This window comes from Panthera uncia (assembly GCF_023721935.1).
Source record: "Panthera uncia isolate 11264 chromosome B2 unlocalized genomic scaffold, Puncia_PCG_1.0 HiC_scaffold_25, whole genome shotgun sequence".
Taxonomy (NCBI): Eukaryota; Metazoa; Chordata; class Mammalia; order Carnivora; family Felidae; genus Panthera; species Panthera uncia.
Genome location: NW_026057581.1, coordinates 3036623 through 3059546, shown reverse-complemented (window position 1 = coordinate 3059546; position 22924 = coordinate 3036623). Strand labels below are relative to the sequence as shown.

Here is a 22924-nt window from a genome sequence, read left to right as displayed (position 1 = left end):
TTTTCATCCCTACTCTTACACACCATTGAATGTGACACACATTTAATGGCAATGACCGGACCTTGTTTGGACCCTGATTTGAACAAACCAATTGTAAAAATACATTTTTGAGACAATTGGGGAAACATATATGACTGGGTTTAGATGACTCAAAGAAACTACAGTAGACTTAATTTTTATTAGGCAAGAAAAAAGTCCTTAACTATTTTTTTTAAACTTTTTTTTGATGTTTATTTATTTTTGAGGGAGACAGAGTGTGAGCAGGAGGGGTGGCCGGGGGGAGCAGAGAGAGGGAGACATAGAATCCGAAGCACGCTCCTGGCTCAGAGCGGTCAGCACAGAATCCGACGACGCAGGGCTCGAACCCACGGACTGCAAGATCATGACCAGGCCTCGAGATCACGACCTGAGCCAAAGTCAGACACTTAACCGACTGAGCCACCCAGGCACCCCACAGGTCCTTAACTACTAAAGATTTATCCTTATGGATAAAATCGCATAGTGTGTGGGGAGAAAAATGAGGGCAGAGAGATGAATACTTTGCATTCTAGCAGAACGTTAAGGTTGCTGAAGCCGGGGATGGACGGCTGAAGGATCCCTTATACGATTCTTTCTACTTCTGTGTATGTTTGAAAATTTCCTTGATAAAAAAATTTTTTTAAGATGCTGAAAAAAATGGCAGGAGAACCTTCCCAGTACTGTGCTGAATTAGAAAATGGCAGGGCACGAATCATGAAGTGCTCATTTGGGAAGAAAAATGCATTCCTTCATCGTTCCATTGCACAAATAGTTACCAAGCACCTGCAATATACCAGGCACTGTTCAAAGTGCCAGAGAAAGAGGTGGCCCAAGACCAACACAGAGTTCACACTGCACAATGACAATGAACAAGTAAACAAAACCTATGAAGGAAATAAAACAGTGGCGGCAGCCGGGGACTGAGGATGATTTGCACCCCTTCAGGGAACATTTGGTGACATACAGAGACATTACTGATTATTAATGGGGGACGGGGGCTACTGGCACTTAGAGGGGAGGGTCCAGGGATGTTGCTAAACGTCCTACAGTGCACGGGACAGCTCCCCACTGTCCGGTTCAAAATGTCGACAGTGCTGATTGAGAAACCCTCCAGCAAGATGGGGCGTCAGGAGTAGCTCATCTGAGGAGGTGACGGTTGAGCTGAGACCAGACTGAGGAGGAGTAAGCCAAGTGCAGAGCTGAGAGGAGAGTGTGCAGGCAGAGGGGGCAGAGTCCTTGGAGCAGGAAAGCCTTCAGTGGAAAAGGAATAGAGAGAAGGCCTTGGAAGGGGTGTGGCTGAAGAGAAAGTGGGGAGCAGACCACAGAGGGCACCCCCCCCCCCCGGGTCCGGGAGCCTAATGCACGCACCAACCTCACTGAAAATGCCAAGTCTCCCGGCCCCTGGGAGCTCAGTCGGTTGAACGTCCGACTTCAGCTCAGGTCATGATCTCACGGTTCATGAGTTCGGGCCCAGCATCGGGCTCTGTGCCGACAGCTCGGAGCCTGGAGACTGCTTCCATTCTGTGTCTCTGGCTCTCTCTGCCCCTCCCCTGCTCACACTCTGTCTCTGGCTTTCTCTCAAAAATAAATAAGCATTAAAAAAAGAATTTTTTTTTTTTAATGCTAAGTCTCAAGCCCCACCCCAGATTTACTGAGTCACTCTGCATTTTAATAAGGTCCCCACCCAGGCCACTGAGATCCCTATTTCAGTGAGGGAGGCATGCTGTGGAGAATGGCAAGGGATTTGGATCTTATTTAAGCTGCAAGTGTTGCTGGATGAACTGGGGAGAGCCCGGACCCTGGAGCCTTGACCCAGCCAGACCTGAAGGGGTCACCAAAGGTTCTTGGTCTTGTCTTGTCATGAGAAGGCATTCAAGGACAGACACATAGCACAGCGGACAGGTGACACAAGCAGGAAAGTTTACTAAAATGAAAAGTGCACTCTCATGATAAGGGAGCGGGTGAGCTAGAGAGAGAGAGAGAGAGAGAGGGAGCTTAGCGCCCTGGGGGTTGGGGTTTCTACCTTTTTTTTAACAGTTGTTAACTAGGGGGTAGAATATAACTTAGAGCAGGAAGCAGGATTTAGGGGGTTTTCCTCCTCACTTGCTTGGGGGCTTCCTGTCCTGGTGCCACCATCTGGGGCCATCTGGTGTGATGGGGCTTCGCACGGAGTGAGGCCAGGACGGGCCTCTCACCCTCCCTGCAGCTGGGCACGGCCTCCTCCATGCTGGCCTCCGGGCATCCTGTCAGTAACTAACTGCCCACTCTAACAAAAGAACCCCTGGGGGATCTGGGGGGAGCCTGCCATGTCGAACCTCCCTCTCCTGTGATGTGTGGGTACCTGGGGCCAAGTGCAGAGGAGGGAGACTGTTCAAAAAATGGAGATGGAAATGCAGGCTTGGACCACGTGGTAACCACAGAATCACAGAATGTAAATCAGGTTTATTTGGACGTAGCCCCGACAGGACTTGCTGGTGGGCTCGATGCTGGTGGTATGAGGACAGGAGGAGCAGGGATGACTTTCCAGAGTTGGTTTGAGAGGATGGCCCAGTGGCCGGCGACGAGAATAGTGATTCGACTGTGTTTCCTTTGGTGGTGGCATTGGGGGGGGGGGGGCATGCGTGTGCGCGTGTGTGCGCTTACGTGTGCATGCGTGTGCGCACGTGCTTGTGTGTGCCCGCGTGCATGCATATGTGTGCATGTCCATGCACGTGCGTGCTTGCGTGTGCGCGTGCTTGCGCGTGTGTGCCTGCGTGCACACGTGTGCATGCATGTGCTTGCGTGTGTGCATGCGTGCATGCGTTGGTTAGCGCATGCTGCTTCTGCAGACAGGGCTGTGCTGCACAGGCCCCTGCCCCCAGGTCCCCGCTCCAGGCGGGTGTCTGTGCGGTGCCCTGCTCATTACCTCTGGGCCTGGCCAGCGGAAGGTGGGGGAAATGCTCCAGGGCTCCGAATGTGCTTTCGGGGTGTGGCGTGGCTCCCTAGCTCTGCCACCTGCCGGGACGGGGGACACCCGAGTCCTGTAGGTCCTGCTGTGAGAATAAAGAGACCTCTAAGCTGACCGGAGTTCCACGTCCAGCCTGGAGTCCAACCCAGTCGGCCACACGCAGGCCAGCTGTACCCCAGACACCTGCACACCCACGGAAGAGAAGATAAATGTTGACATAATCGCCCGAGATGTTCGGTGTTTATCTGAGGCATCCTAACAATAGAAACCTATCTGGGGGCGCCTGGGTGGCTCAGCCGATTAAGCGTCTAAGCATCGGACTCTTGATTTTGGCTCAGGTCATGATCTCTGGGTTCATGAATGTGAGCCCTGTCGGAGCCTGCTTGGGATTCTCTCTTTCCCCCTCTCTGCCCTTCCCCTGCTTGCGAGCGTTCTCTCTCTCTCTCTCTCTCAAAATAAGTAAATTAGCTTTAAAAATCTTAAAAACAAAACCAAGAGAAACTTGTCTAATATGCATACACCCACTATAGAGTAAATATTATTGCCATTATTTTTTATATATATAATGGTAAATCCTTGCCATTGATCAGGTGGGGGACTAGTTTGTCCATGTCTGAGGTTCCTATTTTGTGAATCTGAGCAGCTGAATCATCTTGCTGAACGTGAAGTTGGGGGGTGGGGACCTGAGGAGAGAGGGTCCTTGCTCTTCCCGCCCCAGGGAAAGCCTGGAAAACAGGCTTAACTCCAGGGCCTGATTTGGATGAAGGATAATCCCAGGGCTGAGAAGACTCCCTAGCACCTGAAACTTTATCTCCAACCTGCTCACTATTGCCTGAAATCTATTTCATGAGGGAGATAGCCTTTTATCCAAGAATTAGAAATCACAGGTTGCAAATGCAATGTAAAAGAAATTTCAAATGCGATATGAAAGAGCAAATGAGTTTTTAAGGTAGATAATGATCCTCTCTCTCTCTCTCTCTCATCTCTGTTTTTATTCAACCATCGGTTTGGGCACAAACCCTGTCTTTCAGGCACTGACTCCATTTTCCCTCAAGTATGCAAATGTGAAATAGAAGAGACTTTGCCTCACAGAAGTCTGTCTGATAAGGGATAGGGTTAAAAAGTCAGCAGGCCCTGGGCATCTGAAACTCAGTACCAAGAGGAGACTGGATATCCCGAAGTCAAACTTCTCAAATTCCACAAATTGGCCTCGGGGACAGTCTATTTTTAAAACAGAAATAGGGTCTAAAGGTATGTGCTCCATTCAATGAATCGATGAGCCTTTTCTTTTCTCTCTCTTTTTTTTTTTAATGTTTTAATGTTTATTTTTAAGAGAGAGAGAGAGATACAGAGTGTGAGCGGGGGAGGGGCAGAGAGAGAGGGAGACACAGAATCCCAAGTAGGCTCCAGGCTCTGAGCTGTCAGCACAGAGCTGGACGCGGGGCTAGAACCCACTGGCCGTTAGATCATGACCTTAGATCATGACCCGAGCAGAAGTCAGATGCTTAACCGACTGAGCCACCAAGACGCCCCCACCTCCCATGAGCCTTTTCAAGTGTTCTGACTCTGCCAGCTAGAAATTACCATCCTTGGGGCTGAGACCAACATTTCTGGAGAGCACCCCTCTTTGGGTTAACAATAGCCCCCCAAATAAACAAACAAAAATAGAAGCAGAAGAGACAGTCTGCAAGATTTCTTTGCTCTCGCCACAGCAGATCATTGGAAAATGGGGCTTGTTGTTTTAGGCGTGCTCTGAATAACAGCTTTCCCCACAGAAGCTGAGAAACCTGTCCATCAAAATTCATGGGTTTTCCTCCCACAGAATGGAGTTGTCACTGGTAATTGGCCATCTGGCCTGGGAATACGTTTCCCAGCACCCCTTGCTTCTAAGTGGGTCCACGGACTGATTCTCACCGAGGGAACATGGGTGGAGGTGAGGTGTGTTACCTCTGGGCCAAAGCCACTTTCTCTCTTCTTCTCTCTGGCCACATGTGAAGGACTCTGCTGTCAGGGATGGGGACTCACAGATGAAAGGAGTCACACAACAAAACCTACCTGCCAACCAGGGGCAACCGTGCTGACAATGATGTGAGCAAGACGTTAATGACTGTTGAATTAAGCCCCTGATATTTTGGAATATATTTGTTACAGCGACTAATGATATTCGAAGCAGTATATATATATATATACATACATATATATATATATATATATGTATGTATGTATATATATGTATATGGGTATATATATATATACACATATATATGTATATGTATGTACATATATACACGTATATATATGTATATATATACATATATATACGTACATACATATACATATATATACGTGTATATATATATATATATGTACATATATATGTATATATATATTATACCTTCCGTGTTCCAGAATACATAGAAATAGCAACGGTTCCTCAGGGAGGTAGGATTTCCAAAAGTTTCCTCACTTTCCCGGCTTGGTACATCCCTCTTTAAATAGCCCCCAACCCAGAGGTTCCTGGCTGACTCAGTGGGTAGAGCATGTGACCCTTGATCTCAAGGTTGTGAGTTCAAGCCCGACGTTGGGCATGGAGCTTAGCTAAAAAAAAAAAAAAAAATCTAAAAACATCAGAAAGATTTGGCAAATTCATATTATAATCAACGTGCCTGGGCCAAGAACACACACATGACCTTACCAACAGTCAGGGGCTCTGGTATGTTAGTTACCCAGTATCTGGGGGGCAGAAATGCACCTTTGGGGGCCCTTACCTGAAGTTTAGCATCTAGTTCAGAAATCAAGCTGCTTCTCTGGGTCAAACTAGTGGGGGATCCTCCAGAAGGTTTCATTCTTATCGGTACGATTTCCAACATCAAAGCTTTTGGTAGAATGTGAAAGTTAAAAACAGTTTCCCAGTGACAAAGCAGGAAGCGCCCAGAGGAGGGGGCTGTTTTGGGCTTTGCAGGGGCAGAGTGACTTTGGAGGAAACAGTATTTCCTGTTAACTAGGCAGTTGGCTTCAACAAACCTGTCTGTTAGCCTGGCCTGAGGCCTGGAAGGGCAGATTTCCACATTCCAAGCTACTTCATACTCTCTCACTCCCCTGTTATTGTATCTCTGAACTCTGTCGTTCCTCACTCGTTCACAAGGGGGTTGTGGGGCCCTACGTCGTGGGGACAGGTCCTCAAGAGCATCTAGTCCCTTCTTGTGATGTCAGTGGAGAAGGGAGCGCTTCTCCCAGCAGGTGTCAAAGACTGGACAGAAGGCATCCCAAGGGGCAGTCCCCGAGGCCCCTCGCTCACAAAAGCCTATTGGAGGCATTCCTGACTCTTACTGGGAAAGGCCAGGTACCTAGGGCCAGACTGGCGACAAGGCTGGGAATGGCCAGGCATTTAGGAGCCAAGGATGTCCAGATAAACACAACCCACTGATCATTTTAGAGCATAAACTGCGAGTTACTCCTACACGTATTTCAAGTACAGTGTCAGTGCCTTGAGCATTTCAGAACTGTGTTCTACTTGACAGGGGTGCTGAAGTCATGGGGGGTGGAATGCATTGATGTCTGCAACTTACTTTAGAAGGCACGAAACAAACAAACAAACAAACAAAACAGGACCAGAAATAAATAAATAGTGGGGCACCTGGGTGGTGGAGTCCATTAACCATCCAACTCTTGACCAGGATCTCACAGGTTCGAGCCCCACATCAGGCTCTGCGCTGACAGCACGGAGCCTACTTGGGATTCTCTCTCTCTCCAAATTTCTCTTTGCTTTCTCTCTCTCTCTCTCTCAAAATAAATAAATAGACATTTACAATTTTTTTTTAATAGAAAGAAAGAAATACGAATGAAGAGGAGGATGAACAGGATAGATTATAACAAAGTAAGCAACCGTCCAGAGCTGGTCTGGCCGCTCGGACACACCATCTGGGCACGCGGCCCCCAGGGCTCCTGCTCATTTTTCTGTGGGACCTGGGGACAAATGCGGAGTTCCTGCTCCAGATGCACCCGAAAGAGCTCCACCAACATCCCCCCCCCCCCCCCCCCCCCCCCCCCCCACCACCTCAGCTGGTCATGAGTAGGAAGCCTGCGCTGCCTTCCCACTTTGTTTCTGCAACGCCTTTGAGCTCGCTCGGATCAAAGGCCCCCCAAGACACCTCTGCGTTGGAGAAGTGGTTTCCGACGCCTCTAACCCAGTCTCAGCAAGAGGGTGTCAGAGAAAACGTGGCCTGGAGTCTGGGCTCGTGTTAGGGAATTTGGGGGAGGGTTCAGGGAGGGGATGCTGTCAGGGAGGTGGGGCAGGGGCGGTCCTGCAGGTGGGCATCTTCATAAATCCTGTCTGGGGGAAGGCTGCATCTCACGAGGCTAAAGCTGTCACTGGAGGAGGGGCAGCGGTCTCTCAAAGCCAGGACAGGAGGATGGCTGGGCCTGGCTGCGGTGTGGAACAGCATTCACGGTTTTCTCCGTGTTCGTACGCAGTTGTCGCGCGGTCTCGTTTTTGGCTGGATCCGTCACGGTGATAACGTCTGATGTCGATGTTCCCTGAAATCGCTTATGGCCATCAGGACACTGAGTCCGGGCCGATGTCCAAGGGTTGCATTTCTCCTCAGGGCACCCTCTTGGCCTGTGGCTTCTGGCTGGGTTTGGTCAATGGGGAGCCAGGGCAGAAGATGGAAGAAGGGGAGAGGAGGGAGCACTGTGGGCACACTATCTCCCTGGGCTCTGTCCCTGCAGGGCCACTGCTCGCTGGCCACACTCCCCTCCACAGCTCACGGCTCCTCTTAAGAGAGCCCTGCCTGCACGACCGCCTTCTTTTAGGTCTCCAAAACGGCCTCTCTGCCTCCTCCCCTTTGGGTTAGGGGTGGGTGGTAACGGGTCCCCTGTTCCTGGCCCTGGGGTATAGCTCCATCCCGCATTTTTGTGAACAGCTCCCTACTGACCCCTTCCTGAAGTTCCCAGTGTGAGCGTCCCCTCCGAAGCCTGTTGAGTCTTGCTGATGCTGGTGGCCCCGAGAACGCTGGCTCACAGCTCCTTGTCCGGCGCTGGGTTCTGACAGAGGTTCATACTGAAACGAAGGGTTATGAAGATGGCAGGATCCGCCTGGAGCGCACGTCCACCGGCTTGTGTCCCCGGCCCCAGGCACAGTGGAGACCCGCCAACGGAGAGAGTCTGCCGGGCCTCGGCGGTGCCTAGGGTTGCAGACGGAGAGGGTCTGTGCGGCTGCAGAGAGCCCTGGGGCACGTGTGTCCTGTATCATCAGAATTCCCCCTTCAGCCAGGAAGGGACAGCCGGGGACCTGGGACCGGCGTCACAGGTCAGGACCCCACGCAGCCTCGGGTAGAGCGGCTGTTCCAAGGAGGATGTCGATTCTCTGCCGGTGACTTGTGTCTTTGCAGGGACGGCGAGACACAGAGCGGCAATCCCCAGCCTTCTCCCTCCAGAGATGTGTCTTTCCCCCACAAAGCTGTCTCCCCCCACAAACATTTCCTGCGTGTTGCCTGTGGGCCAAAATCTGTGACAGGCGACGAGAAGTGGTGAATACTAGATCCTTCAGCAAAGATAACATGACAAAACGGGGTGGGGGGGAATATATACAACTCACACTTTACACAAAAATCGAATCTCCTTCAAATAAAAAACAGCCCAGTAGAGAAATGAGCAAAGGACATAAATTATTAGCTCGCAGAAAAGGAAATGACACCATGACAGGATGTGCAATGTCACTCCGTAGAGAAAACAGGCACAGACGTCAGAGGGCCCTTCTCCAGAAACGATCATTCTCACTGTTGGACAAAGCGTGTGACGTTTCCACCTCGTTCCTTCCATCTTAATTCAGGTGCCCCAAAAGCTGACTTTTGAGTCAAGGTCGAGGTCGTCCATGTGGGAAATGACCCCCCGGGGGAAACCAAGTTCAGAAATAAATAAAAGGAAAAAAAAGTCAACCAAGTGAAAAAATGGCATAAAGGGTACATTAACTAGTTGGTTGCCATGTGGGCAATGGGGCTCAATCCCACCCAGTGTTCTCAGAATCCTCGCAGCAGGGGTGGGGAGCCTGGGCCATTTACCCACAGCCCCATCCGCCTCTGGGGGGGGGGGGGGTTAACTCCCCTGAACTTCCAGGTCAGGCTGTGTACATGCGAAGCAGCAAGCATCCTTGTGTTAGAGAAAGCTCTCAGGTGGGGAAGAAGGAAAGCAGGCATCTGGGGAGCCACCTGGCAGGAACCTTCCGCCTGAGGGGGTCGGGGAGGGGTGGGGTGGGATTGGACATCAACGGCGTCTGTTTACAAGGCTCTGCCCCTGAGAGTGCAGTGAATGCCTGATCGGATCCGTCGGCCCTCCCTCCACTCCCATCTGTTTAGCCGTGCTCACTTCCTGTCTTCCGGTAGGCGTCCCTGTGATAAGGCCCCGCTGCCTCCTCCCCGCCCCACCGTGGACTGGAGCTGGTGGGGGCGTCCCACCCAGGCCGGGCCAGAGGGCAGGCCTTGCACATTTGACTGCCCGCCGGGGCATGGCGTGGCACTTAGCTGTTTCACTCGCGCACTGAACAACTGCTGTGTGCGGCGCCCCCCGCTGGGACTTGCAGGGGAGAGGGGGAGAGAGGAATCCCAGGGTGCAAGTTATCTGCGGGGACGTGCAAGGTCCCTAACCTACGATAACGCGGGACAGGATATAGTAACAGGGAAAGCCTCGGGGGTCAGAAGAGTCTGAGGACGCTCCAGACCGGGAACACCTGGAGTCGTTCTTGGAGGGGACAAGAAGGCGGGGCAGGGATTCAAGAGGCGGAAGTGGAGAAGGATTTGGGCGAGGGGGAGCTGGGCCGGCAGCAGCGGGTAGGAGGCCAGGGGAGCCGTTGCTGGTGTGTTAGCTGCACAGGTTTGAATCGAAGCAGAAGGGAGTTGGAGGCCTTCGGGGAAGCATTTGGGCCCTTGGGGAAACATTAAGAGATGTGCTTTGGGAAGGTGACTTTAGAACAAAGCTATACGATGGTCGGATTGAGGTCTGCGGGGCATGGGAGGGGGGCCGTGTGGGTGTAGAGGACGTTGGACTCAACCAGACCCACAGAGCGTGACGCCCAAGGAGAAAGCCTTTGTTCAGTGCCACCTTCCTGTCCCCGCTGGTATGTCACCTCCCTGGGGTGACTCAGCATCTCACACTCGCATCCTTAGCATCTCTCACTCAATAGTTTTTGAAGGAATGACAGGGCGCCCGTAATGGCCACGGCACCTTCTTTACTACCTCTGCACCCCTCCCTGCGTTCCCTCCGTCTCTCTCCGGTGCCCTCCTCCCTGCTCCCCACAAACCCAGCAACTGGGACAGATTCCTCTGGCTTTGGAAAGAGGGCGGCTTGTCTTTGTCTCATCACCCCCAACTCCAGCCGCTACACACTCAGATATCTCTCCTGGTGGTTACCTCGCTTCCGGAAAAAAGAAAAGGAAATTTTTAAAAGGTCAGCTCATCTCAAAAGGCTGTCTGCAGCGGTGAGATTTTAAAACTGTCTGTGTATTCTGCCTAGTAACTGGTGAGAGAGTAGGCTCAGGGATACCATTGGCTGGGCCCATCCACAGTCGGCCAATCCTGGGCTCTAGACCATTCATTGAGATCTTGGGACTCCGCGGTCAGAGTGGACCTAGTCTCAGGTCCTGCCGCTGGGCACTCCGCGAGTAATGGAAGGCGAAGGTAAATTTTTTTGCTTTTTGTTTTTTCTTCTCCGATTTCAGGGCGGTTTGTTCTCTGTTTGTGACTATGAGATTAGACAGAAGACGGACCACAGGAAAATCATCAGTTAGTTGAGCGTCAGAGGAGAGAAGAGAACGCAGAAGTTAATTCTTGAAGGTAGGAAAGGGAGGGAGGAGGGGTAGCGCTACCCCTCTGGGGGCAGGGGTGGGGCGGTAGGTGGGAACCCACTCTGTGGGCGGCGGGGTCCCCGGGAGAGGAGCCGCTTCCAGGTGGTACCTCCCAGCGCACCCCGGGATTCCTGGGGGGGTTGGGGGGGGAGGGGAAGGGTATGGAAAAATACCAGGTGACAGCTGAAGAAACTCAACTCTGGCCGGAGAAGTGAGCCGGGGAGGGCGGAAAACTGCCTCCCCGATCATTGTGTCGTTGGCTTAATCCAGGGAACGTCTAATGAGCCCATCCGTCGGGAGGTACCCGAACCCGGAGACAGCGTGGGGCGCGCTGACGATCCCCCCGCGACTACAGGAAAGCTGGACTTGGATCGGAGCTGGGGCCCCGTCTCCTCGGCCGGTCTCTCCACGTCTGGTGCCCCCAGGCCTCCGGTCGGGCGCTGACCCTCCCGGGTGCCTGGTCGGTGGCGCTGATGGAGCCCGCGGCCGCCCCCCGCTGCCGCGCGCGGGGCTCGCTTCTCTTCTTGGCGCTCCTCTGCGGGTGTGCCCTGCTCTCAGGTAGGGGGCGCCCCAGCTCCCGCAGCCTTGCAGAGGGGAAAATGCACGCCCGAGTCGGGAGGGTCAAGAGGTATTGCAGTTGGGGTCAAGCACCTTCCATTCTGCACCGGCTCCTTGGTTTCACACCAGCGCCGCCTGGTAGGAGAAACACGGTGAGAGCCCCAGAGGCGGGCTGCACGGACAGGGTTTGCGTTTTTTGAGCGGCGACGTTTAAACTAGTAAAAAGAAAACAGACGAAGTGCGCTTTCATAGGGTATCTGGCTTAACTCCAAATAACCCGACTAGCGCTATTTGAACTTTGAGCTGATGTGAAACACCTCCCGGTGAGATAGATAACATTTCGTATTCTAACATCTCCGCATTGCGTGTGCGTGTACCTTACATTTACGACACATTTCAGTTGGGACTCGCTCAAGTTGAGGCTACACTCCAGGCCCTGTGCTAGACTGGGGGATGGACAGTGTCTGCAAGCACGGGGTCTGGGAGGTCCTCGGGATGTGCTGTTGGTACTTTGTTCGCAAAGGAGGAGCAGCCCCAGGGGCGGAGAACCCCACCGGGTGTCTGGTGCCCCAGACCGCGGCTGCTGGGGGCTGCTGGCCCCCAGAATCCGCAGCTCAGGAAGCCCCTGGGCCCTGGGAAAGCCTAAGTCGTCCCCCCAGAGTATCTGCTTCCTTTCCTGCCTTCCATATCCGATGGCTGTGCCCCGTCTGATTCCGCTCCTCTGTCGAACAGCGCAGTTTACTGTCGTGGGTCCAGCTGACCCAGTGCTGGCCATGGTGGGAGAAGACACCACGTTTCACTGCCGCCTGTCCCCCGAGAAGAACGCTGAGGACATGGAAGTGCGGTGGTTCCGGACTCACTTCTCGCGGGCAGTGCTCGTGTACAAGGGTGGACGAGAGAGAACCGAGGAACAGCTGGAGGAGTTCCGAGGAAGGACGACCTTTGTGAGCGACGGCATCAAACAGGGGAGCGTGGCACTCGTCATACACAATGTCACAGCACACGAGAATGGCATCTACCACTGTTACTTCCAAGAAGGCAGGTCCTACGATGAGGCCATCATGCGGCTGATGGTTGCAGGTGTGTCCTTTCATTTTGCTCGGTTGCTTTTTCAGTGTCGCTCGTAGGGAAAGTTTCTCTCCTCACCTCAGGCCCGTGGCAGACCAGCACATTTGTGCCTCGAATCCTCTTTAAGCGGGGAGAGTGGCTTCCTCCTGCCCCAGGACCACTGTGGGCATCGACCACCTGCTACACCGTGGGCATCGGTTCTCGAGACGTAGGCACGGGACTCAGCTACAGCCTTGGGCCAGGGAGAATGTTTAGTCCCTAGAGATAGTTCTTTTTTTTTTTTTTTTTTAAATAAGTTTATTTGTTTTATTTTGAGGGAGGGGGAGGGGCAGAGAGTGAGGGAGAGAGAATCCCAAGCGGCCTCTGCATAGTCAGCGTGCAGCCTGACGTGGGGCTCGATCCCACGAACCTCGAGCTCATGACCTGGGCGGAAACCAAGAGCCAGATGTTCAACCAACTGAGCCACCCTGGCGCCCCTCTAGAGATAATTCTTATGCCTACTCAGAGATCTCTGGGGGTCCTCCTTAGTAACTTGTTCTAGAATTCGACATTTTTAGTGTGTAATACAATACACATACAGAAAAACTTATGAAACATGAATGTACAGATTACCGGACGACTATGAACTGTAGCCCATGTGACCGCTACTCATATCAACGAATAGAGCCCTGCCTTCTCCTGACCGGGCGAATTCTGCCCACCATAACAAAATACCCCATAGACCGGCTTAAGCGACACAAATTAATTTTCTCACAGTTCTGGACGAAGGTCGAACCGTCCACAGGTTTGGTGTCTCCTGAGGCTTCTCTCCTTGGCTTACAGATGGCTGCCGTCTCACTGTGTCCTCACGTGGTCCTCCCTCTGTGTCTTCACGTGGCCTTTCCCCTGTGTGGACCCACCCCTGGTATCTTTCTCTGTGCTGATCTCTTCACAGCCCAAGGTATTGGATGTGAGGGCTCCAACACGTGAGTGGGGAGGGGCATAGTTCAGTTCATAACATGCCCCCTCTCAAAACCCCCAACTGACACGTGTTCCCAGAAGTGCTGTATAATGGGAAATACTCATCTTCCTCTTTTAGAGATACGACAGATTTGGTTGCCAAAATGCTTGTACCAATATATACTCTTACCAATAGTACATGGTGCTCCATACATTTGCCATCAGGTCCGAAGACAAGTTTTTCACATTTGAATTCAATTCGTTCTCTTTTTTTAAAAAATCTTTTTAAATACTCATTTATTTTTGAGGCAGAGAGACACAGAGCATGAACAGGGGAGGGGCAGAGAGAGAGGGAGACCAAGAATCCGAAGCAGGTTCTGGGCTCCGAGCGGTCAGCACAGAGCCCGACGTGGGGCTCGAACTCACGAACCTTGAGATCGTGACCTGAGCTGAAGTCGAAGTCAGCGGCGCTCAACCCACTGAGCCACCTAGGCGCCCCAACCCATTTCTTCTTTCTAGTCAGTTGCTTTTTATGACTGGGAGGGTCAAACACTAACCTTGACCCTTTTCACTCCCCTTCCTGAATTTTCTCCTCAGCATGTATAGCCTTCTGGTGTAGTATGCACTTTGCTTATTCATCCTGTTTATTATGTCTCTTCCACTAGAGGGATTTTTTTTTTTTCCTATTCTGCTCCTGTTGTATGCCCATGTCTGGGGCATAGTAGGTGCTCAACGAATAGTAATTGAATGGATAAATGAACTTGCTGCATAAGGCTCTAGGTGCTGTTCATCATCTCATGCATGCGCTGTCTTCATTCTGAGCCTCCGATCTGCTTCTTCAACCTTTTCCTGTGAGCCTGTGGTCAGTCCAAATTTTTAATCGTCTTTGATGTGTGTGTTGGTCAAGGCAGGGTGATGCTCTGGTAACAAGCAGCCCTCAGCACTCAGTACGTTAAAATAACAAAGGTCCGTTTCTGACCATGAAACGTGTCCTCATGAGTCAGGTGGGCCTCGACTTCACAGGGACCTTCCTCGGGGATCTGGAGCTTTGCAGTTCCCCTTGGCAGAGGGAAAGAGCCTGGCAAATCCCCTCCTGGCTCACAAAGCCTCTGCCGGTGAGGGGCGGCATTTATTTACACTCACATTTCATTGACCAAAGCCAGTCCCGTGCCTCACCGCACAGGAGAGCGGAAACACAATCCCAACCTTGTGCCCAGGTGAACTGAAAATTTTTGGTGGACGGCACCAGAGTACCTTTTCAGGCTTTTGTCACCGGATTTTTTTTTTTTTTAGCTTCATAGTCCAGGGGCGCCTGGGTGGCTCAGTCGGTTAAGCGGCCGACTTCGGCTCAGGTCATGATCTCGCGGTTGGTGAGTTCCAGCCCAGTGTCGGGCTCTGTGCTGACAGCTCAGAGCCTGGAGCCTGCTTTGGATTCTGTGTGTCTCTCTCTCTGCCCCTCCCCTGCTTGCTCTCTCTTCTCTCTCTCAAAAATAAATAAACATTAAAAAATATGTTTAAAAATAGTTGTAAAATGATTGGGTGGAAAAAAAGAAATTGCTGATATCAAAATTTCAGAGTGGGAAAATTTACCTTTGGGCTCCCTCTCATCATAGACATTCGCAAGTTCATTCAACAAATGCTCAACAAGCCCTTCCTATGTTTAAGTCACTGTTCCAAGAAACCGAGGATAAATCAGTGAACAAAATACGCAAAGTTTCCTGCCCTCATGGAGCTCACATTCTAGAGAGTGCAGACAGCCAATAAACATGATAATTAATTACACTGGATCTTATATCCTGTGGTGGTGAGCACTGTAGAGAAAAGAAAGCAGAGAAAGGGTTGGGAGTGCTGGGGGGGGGGGGGGGGGGGGGAAGAATGGCCAGAGCCAGCTTCCCTGCAAGGATGGCAATTGAGCAGAAGCAGAACGGAGGGGGTGAGCTGTGCCCCTCTGGGCAGAGGGACCCGATGTGAGGCCCCATCTGGCACCGCACCTGGCCCCTGGCGTCTAGATGGGGGACCACGTACTTTGTCACTCACACTCTCTGATTTTGAGAGTAAGAAGCATGGGGACAACTGGAATCCACCAGAGCTGTCCAGCAAACTATGACATATGGACATCCCTTGTCTTGATAAACATTGATTTTGCCTTTTTCCTCCCCTTTGCCCAAATACTGACCGTAGTGAGAGTGCCTGATGTGTACAGATGAGTTCATTACAGTGTGATTAATCACCAAGCCTGCTGACCCCAAGGGAAAGCCGTGGGCATGGAACCGAGAGGAATCTCGCAGGGTTTCAGAATAGAAGTGGCATTTAAACCGAGATTTCTAGGAGTTTATTAATAATGGTTTTAAGGTACGATCTCACCGTCGGGGCCAGTGTGTTATATCTTAAAAGAAACATTTGAAGACTGGAAAAGCCTTTAAGATACACATAAATCAATGGCATTTCAGTGGATCAGACCCATGGAAGTAAGGCTTAGGGGACAGTGAGGTCCCCCCTAAGTAGGCCTCGATTCACAAATGGTAGGAGCCCCCATCTTTGTTACTGAGAAGGGCAACCTTGTGTGTAGTTAATAGAAAATATTGTGGCAGGAAGATTTCTCACCCTGGTGCTCTGACTCTGTTCACAGCAGCCCTGCGCAGGCGACCGGGATGGGTCTGTATGCGGTGGGAACCCTCTGTCCTTTCCCTGTAAACGCGACCCTGGCCTGGCCTGCCCTGCTCCGAGCTGAATTGTGGAATTGTTTGTTCGTTTCTTGTTTTCTCATTTGGTTAATCGGCTGGCTGGTTTCGTCCTTAAGTCTGTTGTCTAATGCTTGCCCTTACTGAACCCAATTTTGTAGAATTTCCTTCCAACCTGCCCAATTCTTTTGAGCCGTGTCATGCTTCAGAGTTTCTGTGTGAGCCTTTCCATATGCAACTAGTCTTTGTTTGTTTGTTTGTTTCTTTCTTTCTTTCTTCTTGGCAAAAATCAGATGGAGTAAGGCTTAAGCGACTGCTTTAATTTTGTCTTTTTGCCTCTTAATTTGTCTCAATTTTATCTTTTAATTTGGTGTCTAGCCCAAACAAACGAATTACTTAGAAGTTTGGATGAGACAATGTGGTCCAGCAATAAACTGGAATTTTATTTTGCCTTGTTGTTCTAAAATAAATTAAAATAAAATAAAATAAAATAAGATAAAATAAAGTAAAATAAAGTAAAACAGTTTGGATGATCGCTGGACCCCTGGCTAATGGGGAAGAAGTCTCCTAAGACTGTGCGTTTTCAGGTCTTGCATTGGTATTCTCTTTAATTTTTTTTAATTTTTTTTTTTTAGTATTCTCTTTTAAAGATAGAATAAGTTGAAAAAGTCTGAGCTCAGGATTTTGTGTGATGTTCTGCTGACATTGAAGACATGATATTGTTTCTTGAGGATCCCACGAGCATCCAGATCTTTCTACTAGGTAGATGTTGTGGAGGGACTTAAGGAACTCACCTCTCTGACTGAGCCCCCTGGGAGGTAAACTTCCCTGAATTGGGGGAAGGGTAGGTTTCGTATTCTAGTTCTGTCCATTCTCCTAAAATCCAACCACTCCTTATGACCTGCGGTCATGTGAAACCCTAATTAGCCAGGAGAGAAGGGACAGTGTCTCGAGGTCAAAAGCTTCCTAAGACTCTGCTGGCCTGGCCGGTTTCTGTCCTTGTCATGTGATTCTGGAGCTTCGGGAAGCCAATGCTACTGAGAAGTCCTCCCAGGACAGGAAGTGAAATCCCCAACCTGCCCGTCTCAGGCCAGAGTGCACATTCTCACCCAGCAGTGAACAAACTAACCTCTCTCACTGAATCGAATCGGTCAACGAACACTTAGGAGACAGACGGATGCGTGCCACTGTGATGGGGTCATAGGTAGAGCACAAAGCAAAGTGCCGTGTCATCCTGTCCTCAGAGATCTCACGATCCATTGGCATCTTGGTCTCCTGGTGTTCTCTTGCTTCCTTCCCTCTGTCCCTCCCTTCCTTCTCCCCCCCCCCCCCTTCATGGCAAGGGTGCTGTGGGCATAACCAGTTTCTCTGGCCACTGGCCACTGGCCGTCTGTCTCCTTCCCTGGGCTCTCCTCACTGGGGGCTGATCTAAGACAATTTGGCTAAGACACTGTTGTTGCCTTTTTAGCTGAGCCCTGGTCTCTGTCCCCAGGCCTGGGCTCCAAGCCCCTCATTGAAATGAAGGGCCATGAGGACGGGGGCATCCGGCTGGAGTGCACATCCGTAGGGTGGTACCCAGAGCCCCACGCGGTGTGGAGGGACCCTTACGGTGAGATCATGCCCGCCCTGGAGGAGGCTTACACTGTGGATGCAGACGGCCTCTTCACGGTCACTGTGGCCGTGATCATCAGGGACTGCTCTGTGAGGAACGCGTCCTGCTCCGTCAACAACACCCTGCTTGGCCAGGAGAAGGAAACTGTGATTTTCATTCCAGGTTGGTTCCCTGCCCTCTGGAGGCCCATCAGATGGAGGCAGAATCCTCAGACGGACAGACTAGAGCCTGGGGAGGTAGAAACGTGGGGCAGAGGGGTCCTGCGCCCCACAGAGCTGGAGGCCGCTCCCCTCGTCCCAAGGGGAAAACCAAACAGTCTTCTCTGAGGGTCGATCTGGTGGTTTTTTTCTCTGCTCTGGTCCTGATCCTGCAGCAATTTTTATTGTTTTATTTTTGTTAAAGTGTATTTATGTATTTAAGTAATCTCTGCACCCACCGTGGGGCTTGAGCTCATGACCCCGAGATCAAGAGTCACCTGCTCTTCTGACTGAGCCAGCCAGGGGCCCCCGTGGCCATGTTTAAACACTCAGAACAGTCACAAGTGGAGAACGGTATGGACAAGTGGCTACCTACACCCGGAGGTGCTGCCTGGTCTCCCTTTCTGTCGGTGGAATTTCTCAAGGGAAGGGAGGGGTGGGCAGGACTCTATCTACACGCACACACATTCGTCCAACGGATACTTAGCAAGCATCACCTGTGCTCAAGGCCCTGTGCTAGAAAGCAAAGATAAATCAGTGAACAAAATACATAAAGATCCCTACCCTCATTCTAGAGTAGCAGAGAGCAAGAAGTGAAATAATTAATTAAACTGCAGACTATATCAGATGACGATAAGTAGTGTAGGGAAATTAATTGGGGGGAGGGAGGGGAGTGCCAGGGGGTATGGGGAAGTTGTAATTACAAAGAGGATGCTCAGGGAAGTCGTCGCTGAAAAGATGGCGGTTGGGCAAGTGAGGAATGAACCGGGCAGATATTTGAGGACCCAGCAACCCAGGAAGCAGGAGCAGCACATGCAAAGGGCCTGAGGCAGGGGCCTGTCTAGCAGTTTGGGGGAACCCCAAAGGGCAGGTGTGGCTTGTGGGCAGGCGGGGCGACCTCAGTGAGTTGGTCCAAGTGAGACAGGACACACTGCAAGGTTTTAAGCAGAGAAGTGACATGATCTTGCTCTGGCTGCCGTGCTGAGGATAGACTGCAGACAGTATGGGCAGCGGCCCAGAATAAGGGATTGTAAAATCTCAGGCAGGAAGGAAGGGATGGTACCTCGTGCCTGGTGGTGGCCAGTTAGCTTGGTTCACCCCGATCCTTCCCACGGTGACTCAGGTGTGCTGCCTTTCTGTCGCCTGGGCCCCCAGCCCCGGCGATCGCCGCAGGATGAGCCGGGGTAGGGCCAGGGGCCCTCTCTGGGGTTTCTGAGAGAGAAGGCGGCAGAGCAGGGACCCCAGGGAGCTCTTCCAATGGGGCTCTCTCATCCTGGGGCTCCTTGTTCTCACGAAAAGGGCCTTTCGGGCTCCCTTTTCAGAATCCTTGCCCCCCAGCGCACTCCCCTGGATGGCGGGCCTCGCTGCCCTCCCGCCTTCTTTGCTGCTCCTCGTCGCTGGAGTCCTCTGTCTCGCCAGGAAAGTCCACCGGGAAAAAGAGGTTGAGAATGAAGAGAGAGAAACTGCAGGCCAGGAACTGGGGAAAGAAGATGTGGAAAAAGAGAAAGAACGTGAGATCAGAGGTAAAAGAGTAGGAGGACAGGTCACGGTCACAGGGGGACACAGCTCTGACAGCTAGAAGCCCGGGCACAGGGAGGCAAGAAACAGAGGCGGCAGCAAGGGGCTGGGAACGGTGGCATCTTGTGACCCGCCCCGCCCTCGCAACTTGCTTCCACTCTGCAGAGTCCCCGCCACCCCCCTGCCCACAGGCCTGTCTTGTTGAACAGAAGCAAACCCCATGAATACTCAGAAGGCCCACCCCGGGCTCACAGACTGTTTGTGGAACGTGGACAGTCCCATAGGCAGGAGGGGAGGGGGCCCGTGGTGTTCACGAAAGGCCAGTCCTTCCTTGTTTGATTCAAACTCAAATTCTCTTATTTCTTCCATTGAGGACACTCACATGCGTCTGTGTATTTTTCAGAGCATCTTCAAGAAGAACTGCGTAAGTGTGGCATTTCGTGACGCGTCCCGTGCCGTCGTCGGTGCTCTGCTCCGTTTGTCCCCCCTCCCGGAGCTCACCTCTGCCTGTCCCTCTGTTGCAGGATGGAGAAGAACCCTGCTACATGCCGGTGAGCCTCCGACACTCCCTCACATCCACAACTCCTCCCCACTGGCCAGCCACCAGGGCCGATTAGCACACACAAACTGGGGTGCAGGCCAGCTGGGGGGGGGGCGCTGGGGTCAGCTCCCTGGCAGTAACCCCCACAGCCCTGGGTCCCAGCTCTTAAGAAACGCCTTTCTGCTTCCCAGGTTACTGTGTGTCTGGCCTGGGAGGGAAGGGGGGATGGGTGGCCGGGGAGGGGGGTGCGGGGACAGGATCCTAATGCCTCATCCCCACGAGCACTGTGCCTCCACTGGTTTCTCCCCTTGTGCTCCAAAGCGCCAAGGAGTCCAGGCCATACCAGATCCCATGGTCCTCGGCCCTTTCCTCTTTGGGTGAACTTCCAAACTGTCAGAGTCAGGCGTATCAACAACGCGGGGAAGGGAGAAAGTCACTTTAACGCGACAGAAATGTAGCTGGGCTGAGTAGTGACAGCGGTGGTGGGGAGCCGTCCGCGGGATGGCAGGGGGCCCAAGCGTTCCCCGTGTCCAGAGAGGTCACCGACGGAGACTTCACACCCGTGTTGATAGAGCAGAAGCAGGGTGGCCTGTGGAGACCTTCTCCTGTCTTTGTCCCCTGTGAAGGATGCCCTTGTGAGTCACTTCAATCAGCTGTCGCCCGGTTAAGCTGGTGGAACACACCCAACCCGCGAAAGGACCTCTTGCTGCCCAGGAATCCGCAGGGAAAAACTGGCCTTAACTGCTTCATTGGGAGAGGGGGGCTCTTGGCTGGTTTAGGCCCCGCTTGGGAACTTCCTAGGTAAAGAGAGTCCCAGACACCTTCTGTCTTGAATAGACAAGGGGGCAGATCTGAGGATAACGGCAGAAAGCAGGGGCCACTAACTTCAGTTCATTTGCTAAAGTTCCCCCACTGTTTAGGGTTGTCCCCGGCCTGAGGCAGTGTCCCCTCACTTGGGAGACAGACCAGCAGCCTCAGCAAGTCTGTGAGCCGGCTTCCTGCCCGGGAGCAGGTGCAGGGGGCCTTCCCCACGGGGATCTCCCACCACCTTCCTGGGCCCTCTCCGGGGTCCGGGAGTAGCACCGTCTCCTGAGACCCCAGACCTAACCGGGAGACTTCCTCTGCAGCTGACGTGGTCCTAGACCCAGACACGGCACATCCTGAGCTCTTCCTGACAGAGGACCGGAGAGGTGTGAGGCGAGGCCCCTCCAGGCAGAGTGTGCCTGACAACCCCGAGAGGTTCGACTGCCGGCCCTGTGTCCTGGGCCTGGAGAGCTTCTCCTCAGGGAGGCACTACTGGGAGGTGGAGGTCGAAAACGTGATGGTGTGGGCTCTGGGGCTTTGTAGAGACAATGTCGAGAGGAAAGGAGAGGCCTTACTGGTTCCTCGGAATGGCTTCTGGACCCTGGAGATGTTTGGAAACCAATACCGGGTCCTGTCTTCCCCCGAGAAGATCCTCCCCCTGAAAGAGCGCCTTCGCCGCGTGGGCATCTTTCTGGACTACGAAGCTGGAGATATCTCCTTCTATAACATGAGGGACCGGTCACACATCTACACGTGTCCCCGCTCACCCTTCTCTGGGCCCTTGAGACCCTTCTTCAGGCTGGGGTCTGATGACAGCCCCCTCTTCATCTGCCCAGCCTTCACAGGGGCCCAGGGGGTCGCGGTGCCCGAGGGCGGCCTGATCCTTCACAGGACGGGGACCCAGCGCAGTCACCAGGGTCAGTTCCCTGGTCTCAGAGCCAAGTAGAGGGCCCCGGCACCACTGGCAGGAAACGGGTCATGTGAAGAACCTCCTCCAGAGGCCGCCTGGACACCCTCTTCAGGCCCAGCCCTGCCTGGCCCTCATCAGGCTGTTGCTTTCCCGATTCATTTGCTGGTGACCACGGGGGCACGGGCCGGTCTCAGAGCCGTGCTGCCACACGGCTCCCAACCTGGAAGAAAGCGGGAGACAGTGATGGGTTTTAACATCAGCGTGACACAGTCAGCCCGATGCCCGGGCACCAGGCTCTGTGGACTCGGGGTGAGGGACACAGGACCCACTGTAAGGGGAGGGAAGCCATAACAGGAGGTCAGGGACAGGGAAGCCAAGCCTGGGGGGTGGGAGGGGACAAGGGCCTGGGTGCTGTCGAGCCTCAGTTACAGCTATGGGGGCTCGAGAGCTGGTGGTCCCATTTCTATCCCTCCCCCCACAACCCCCGGAGATTTCTAGATTGCACTCCTAGCCTAGAACTGAGCTGAAGAAAGATGAAAGAAGAAGACCCGTGTTGGCCTGGCTCGGGTGTCCCCTCAATAAACTGGGAGTCAGCACTCAGTGACTGAGTATGGCTTAAGGGTTAAGGTCGCAGCTGAGCTGGTGAGAACTGCCCCGAGTTCAGGTTCGGGTTCAGGTTCAGTGGGCAAAGCAGCAGTTTCCAACGTTTTGACCTCAGGCCACTTAAGTAAGATACCTCAAAAATTATTGAGGACCCCAAAGAGTCTTGCTCACTTGGGTTATATCTGTGAACATTTATGGCATTGAAGGTTGAAACTGAAACATTTAAAAACTGTATTTATAATTTATATGAAAATAGCAATAATAAACCAACGATAAGTTAATAGGAAAAACATGTTTTATGAAAAATCACTTGTTTCCAAAGCCAAATAAATGTTATTGAGAAATGTGGCATTCTTTAAGGTTTCTGCAAGTCTAATGTCTGGCTTCTCCTAAAAGATGGGCTGCACCTTCTCATCTGCCGCTGTACTCGTGTTGGAGTATCACAAGTCATGTCATCTCGAAAACTTTGAGAGATTGAGAGCAAAAACATTATATTATTATTATTATTATAACTACTACTAATGGAGTCTTGGAGTGGTGGTGGTCTGGAGCTGATGGCCAAGAAAGAATTCTTGACACGTCTTTGGTGCAAAAGGGTGATTTTATTAAGGCACGGGGACGGGATCCGTGGGCAGGAAGAGCGGCACTGGGGTCGTGAGGAGTGACTGGTCATATACTAGGGACTTGGGG

The 22924-nt window shown here is 52.3% G+C and overlaps 1 protein-coding gene across 1 annotated transcript; it reads left to right on the top strand.

Moving 5' to 3' along the window:
- The first annotated feature begins 12093 nt into the window (after window positions 1-12093).
- On the top strand, window positions 12094-22589 carry LOC125939408 (butyrophilin subfamily 2 member A2-like). The gene is made up of 6 exons (XM_049654854.1): window positions 12094-12441; window positions 17542-17823; window positions 19181-19381; window positions 19780-19800; window positions 19901-19927; window positions 21045-22589. Exons 1-6 carry the CDS (start codon window positions 12135-12137, stop codon window positions 21665-21667), a joined length of 1461 nt encoding a protein of 486 aa, XP_049510811.1. The 5' UTR covers window positions 12094-12134; the 3' UTR covers window positions 21668-22589.
- The last annotated feature ends 335 nt before the right edge of the window (window positions 22590-22924 follow it).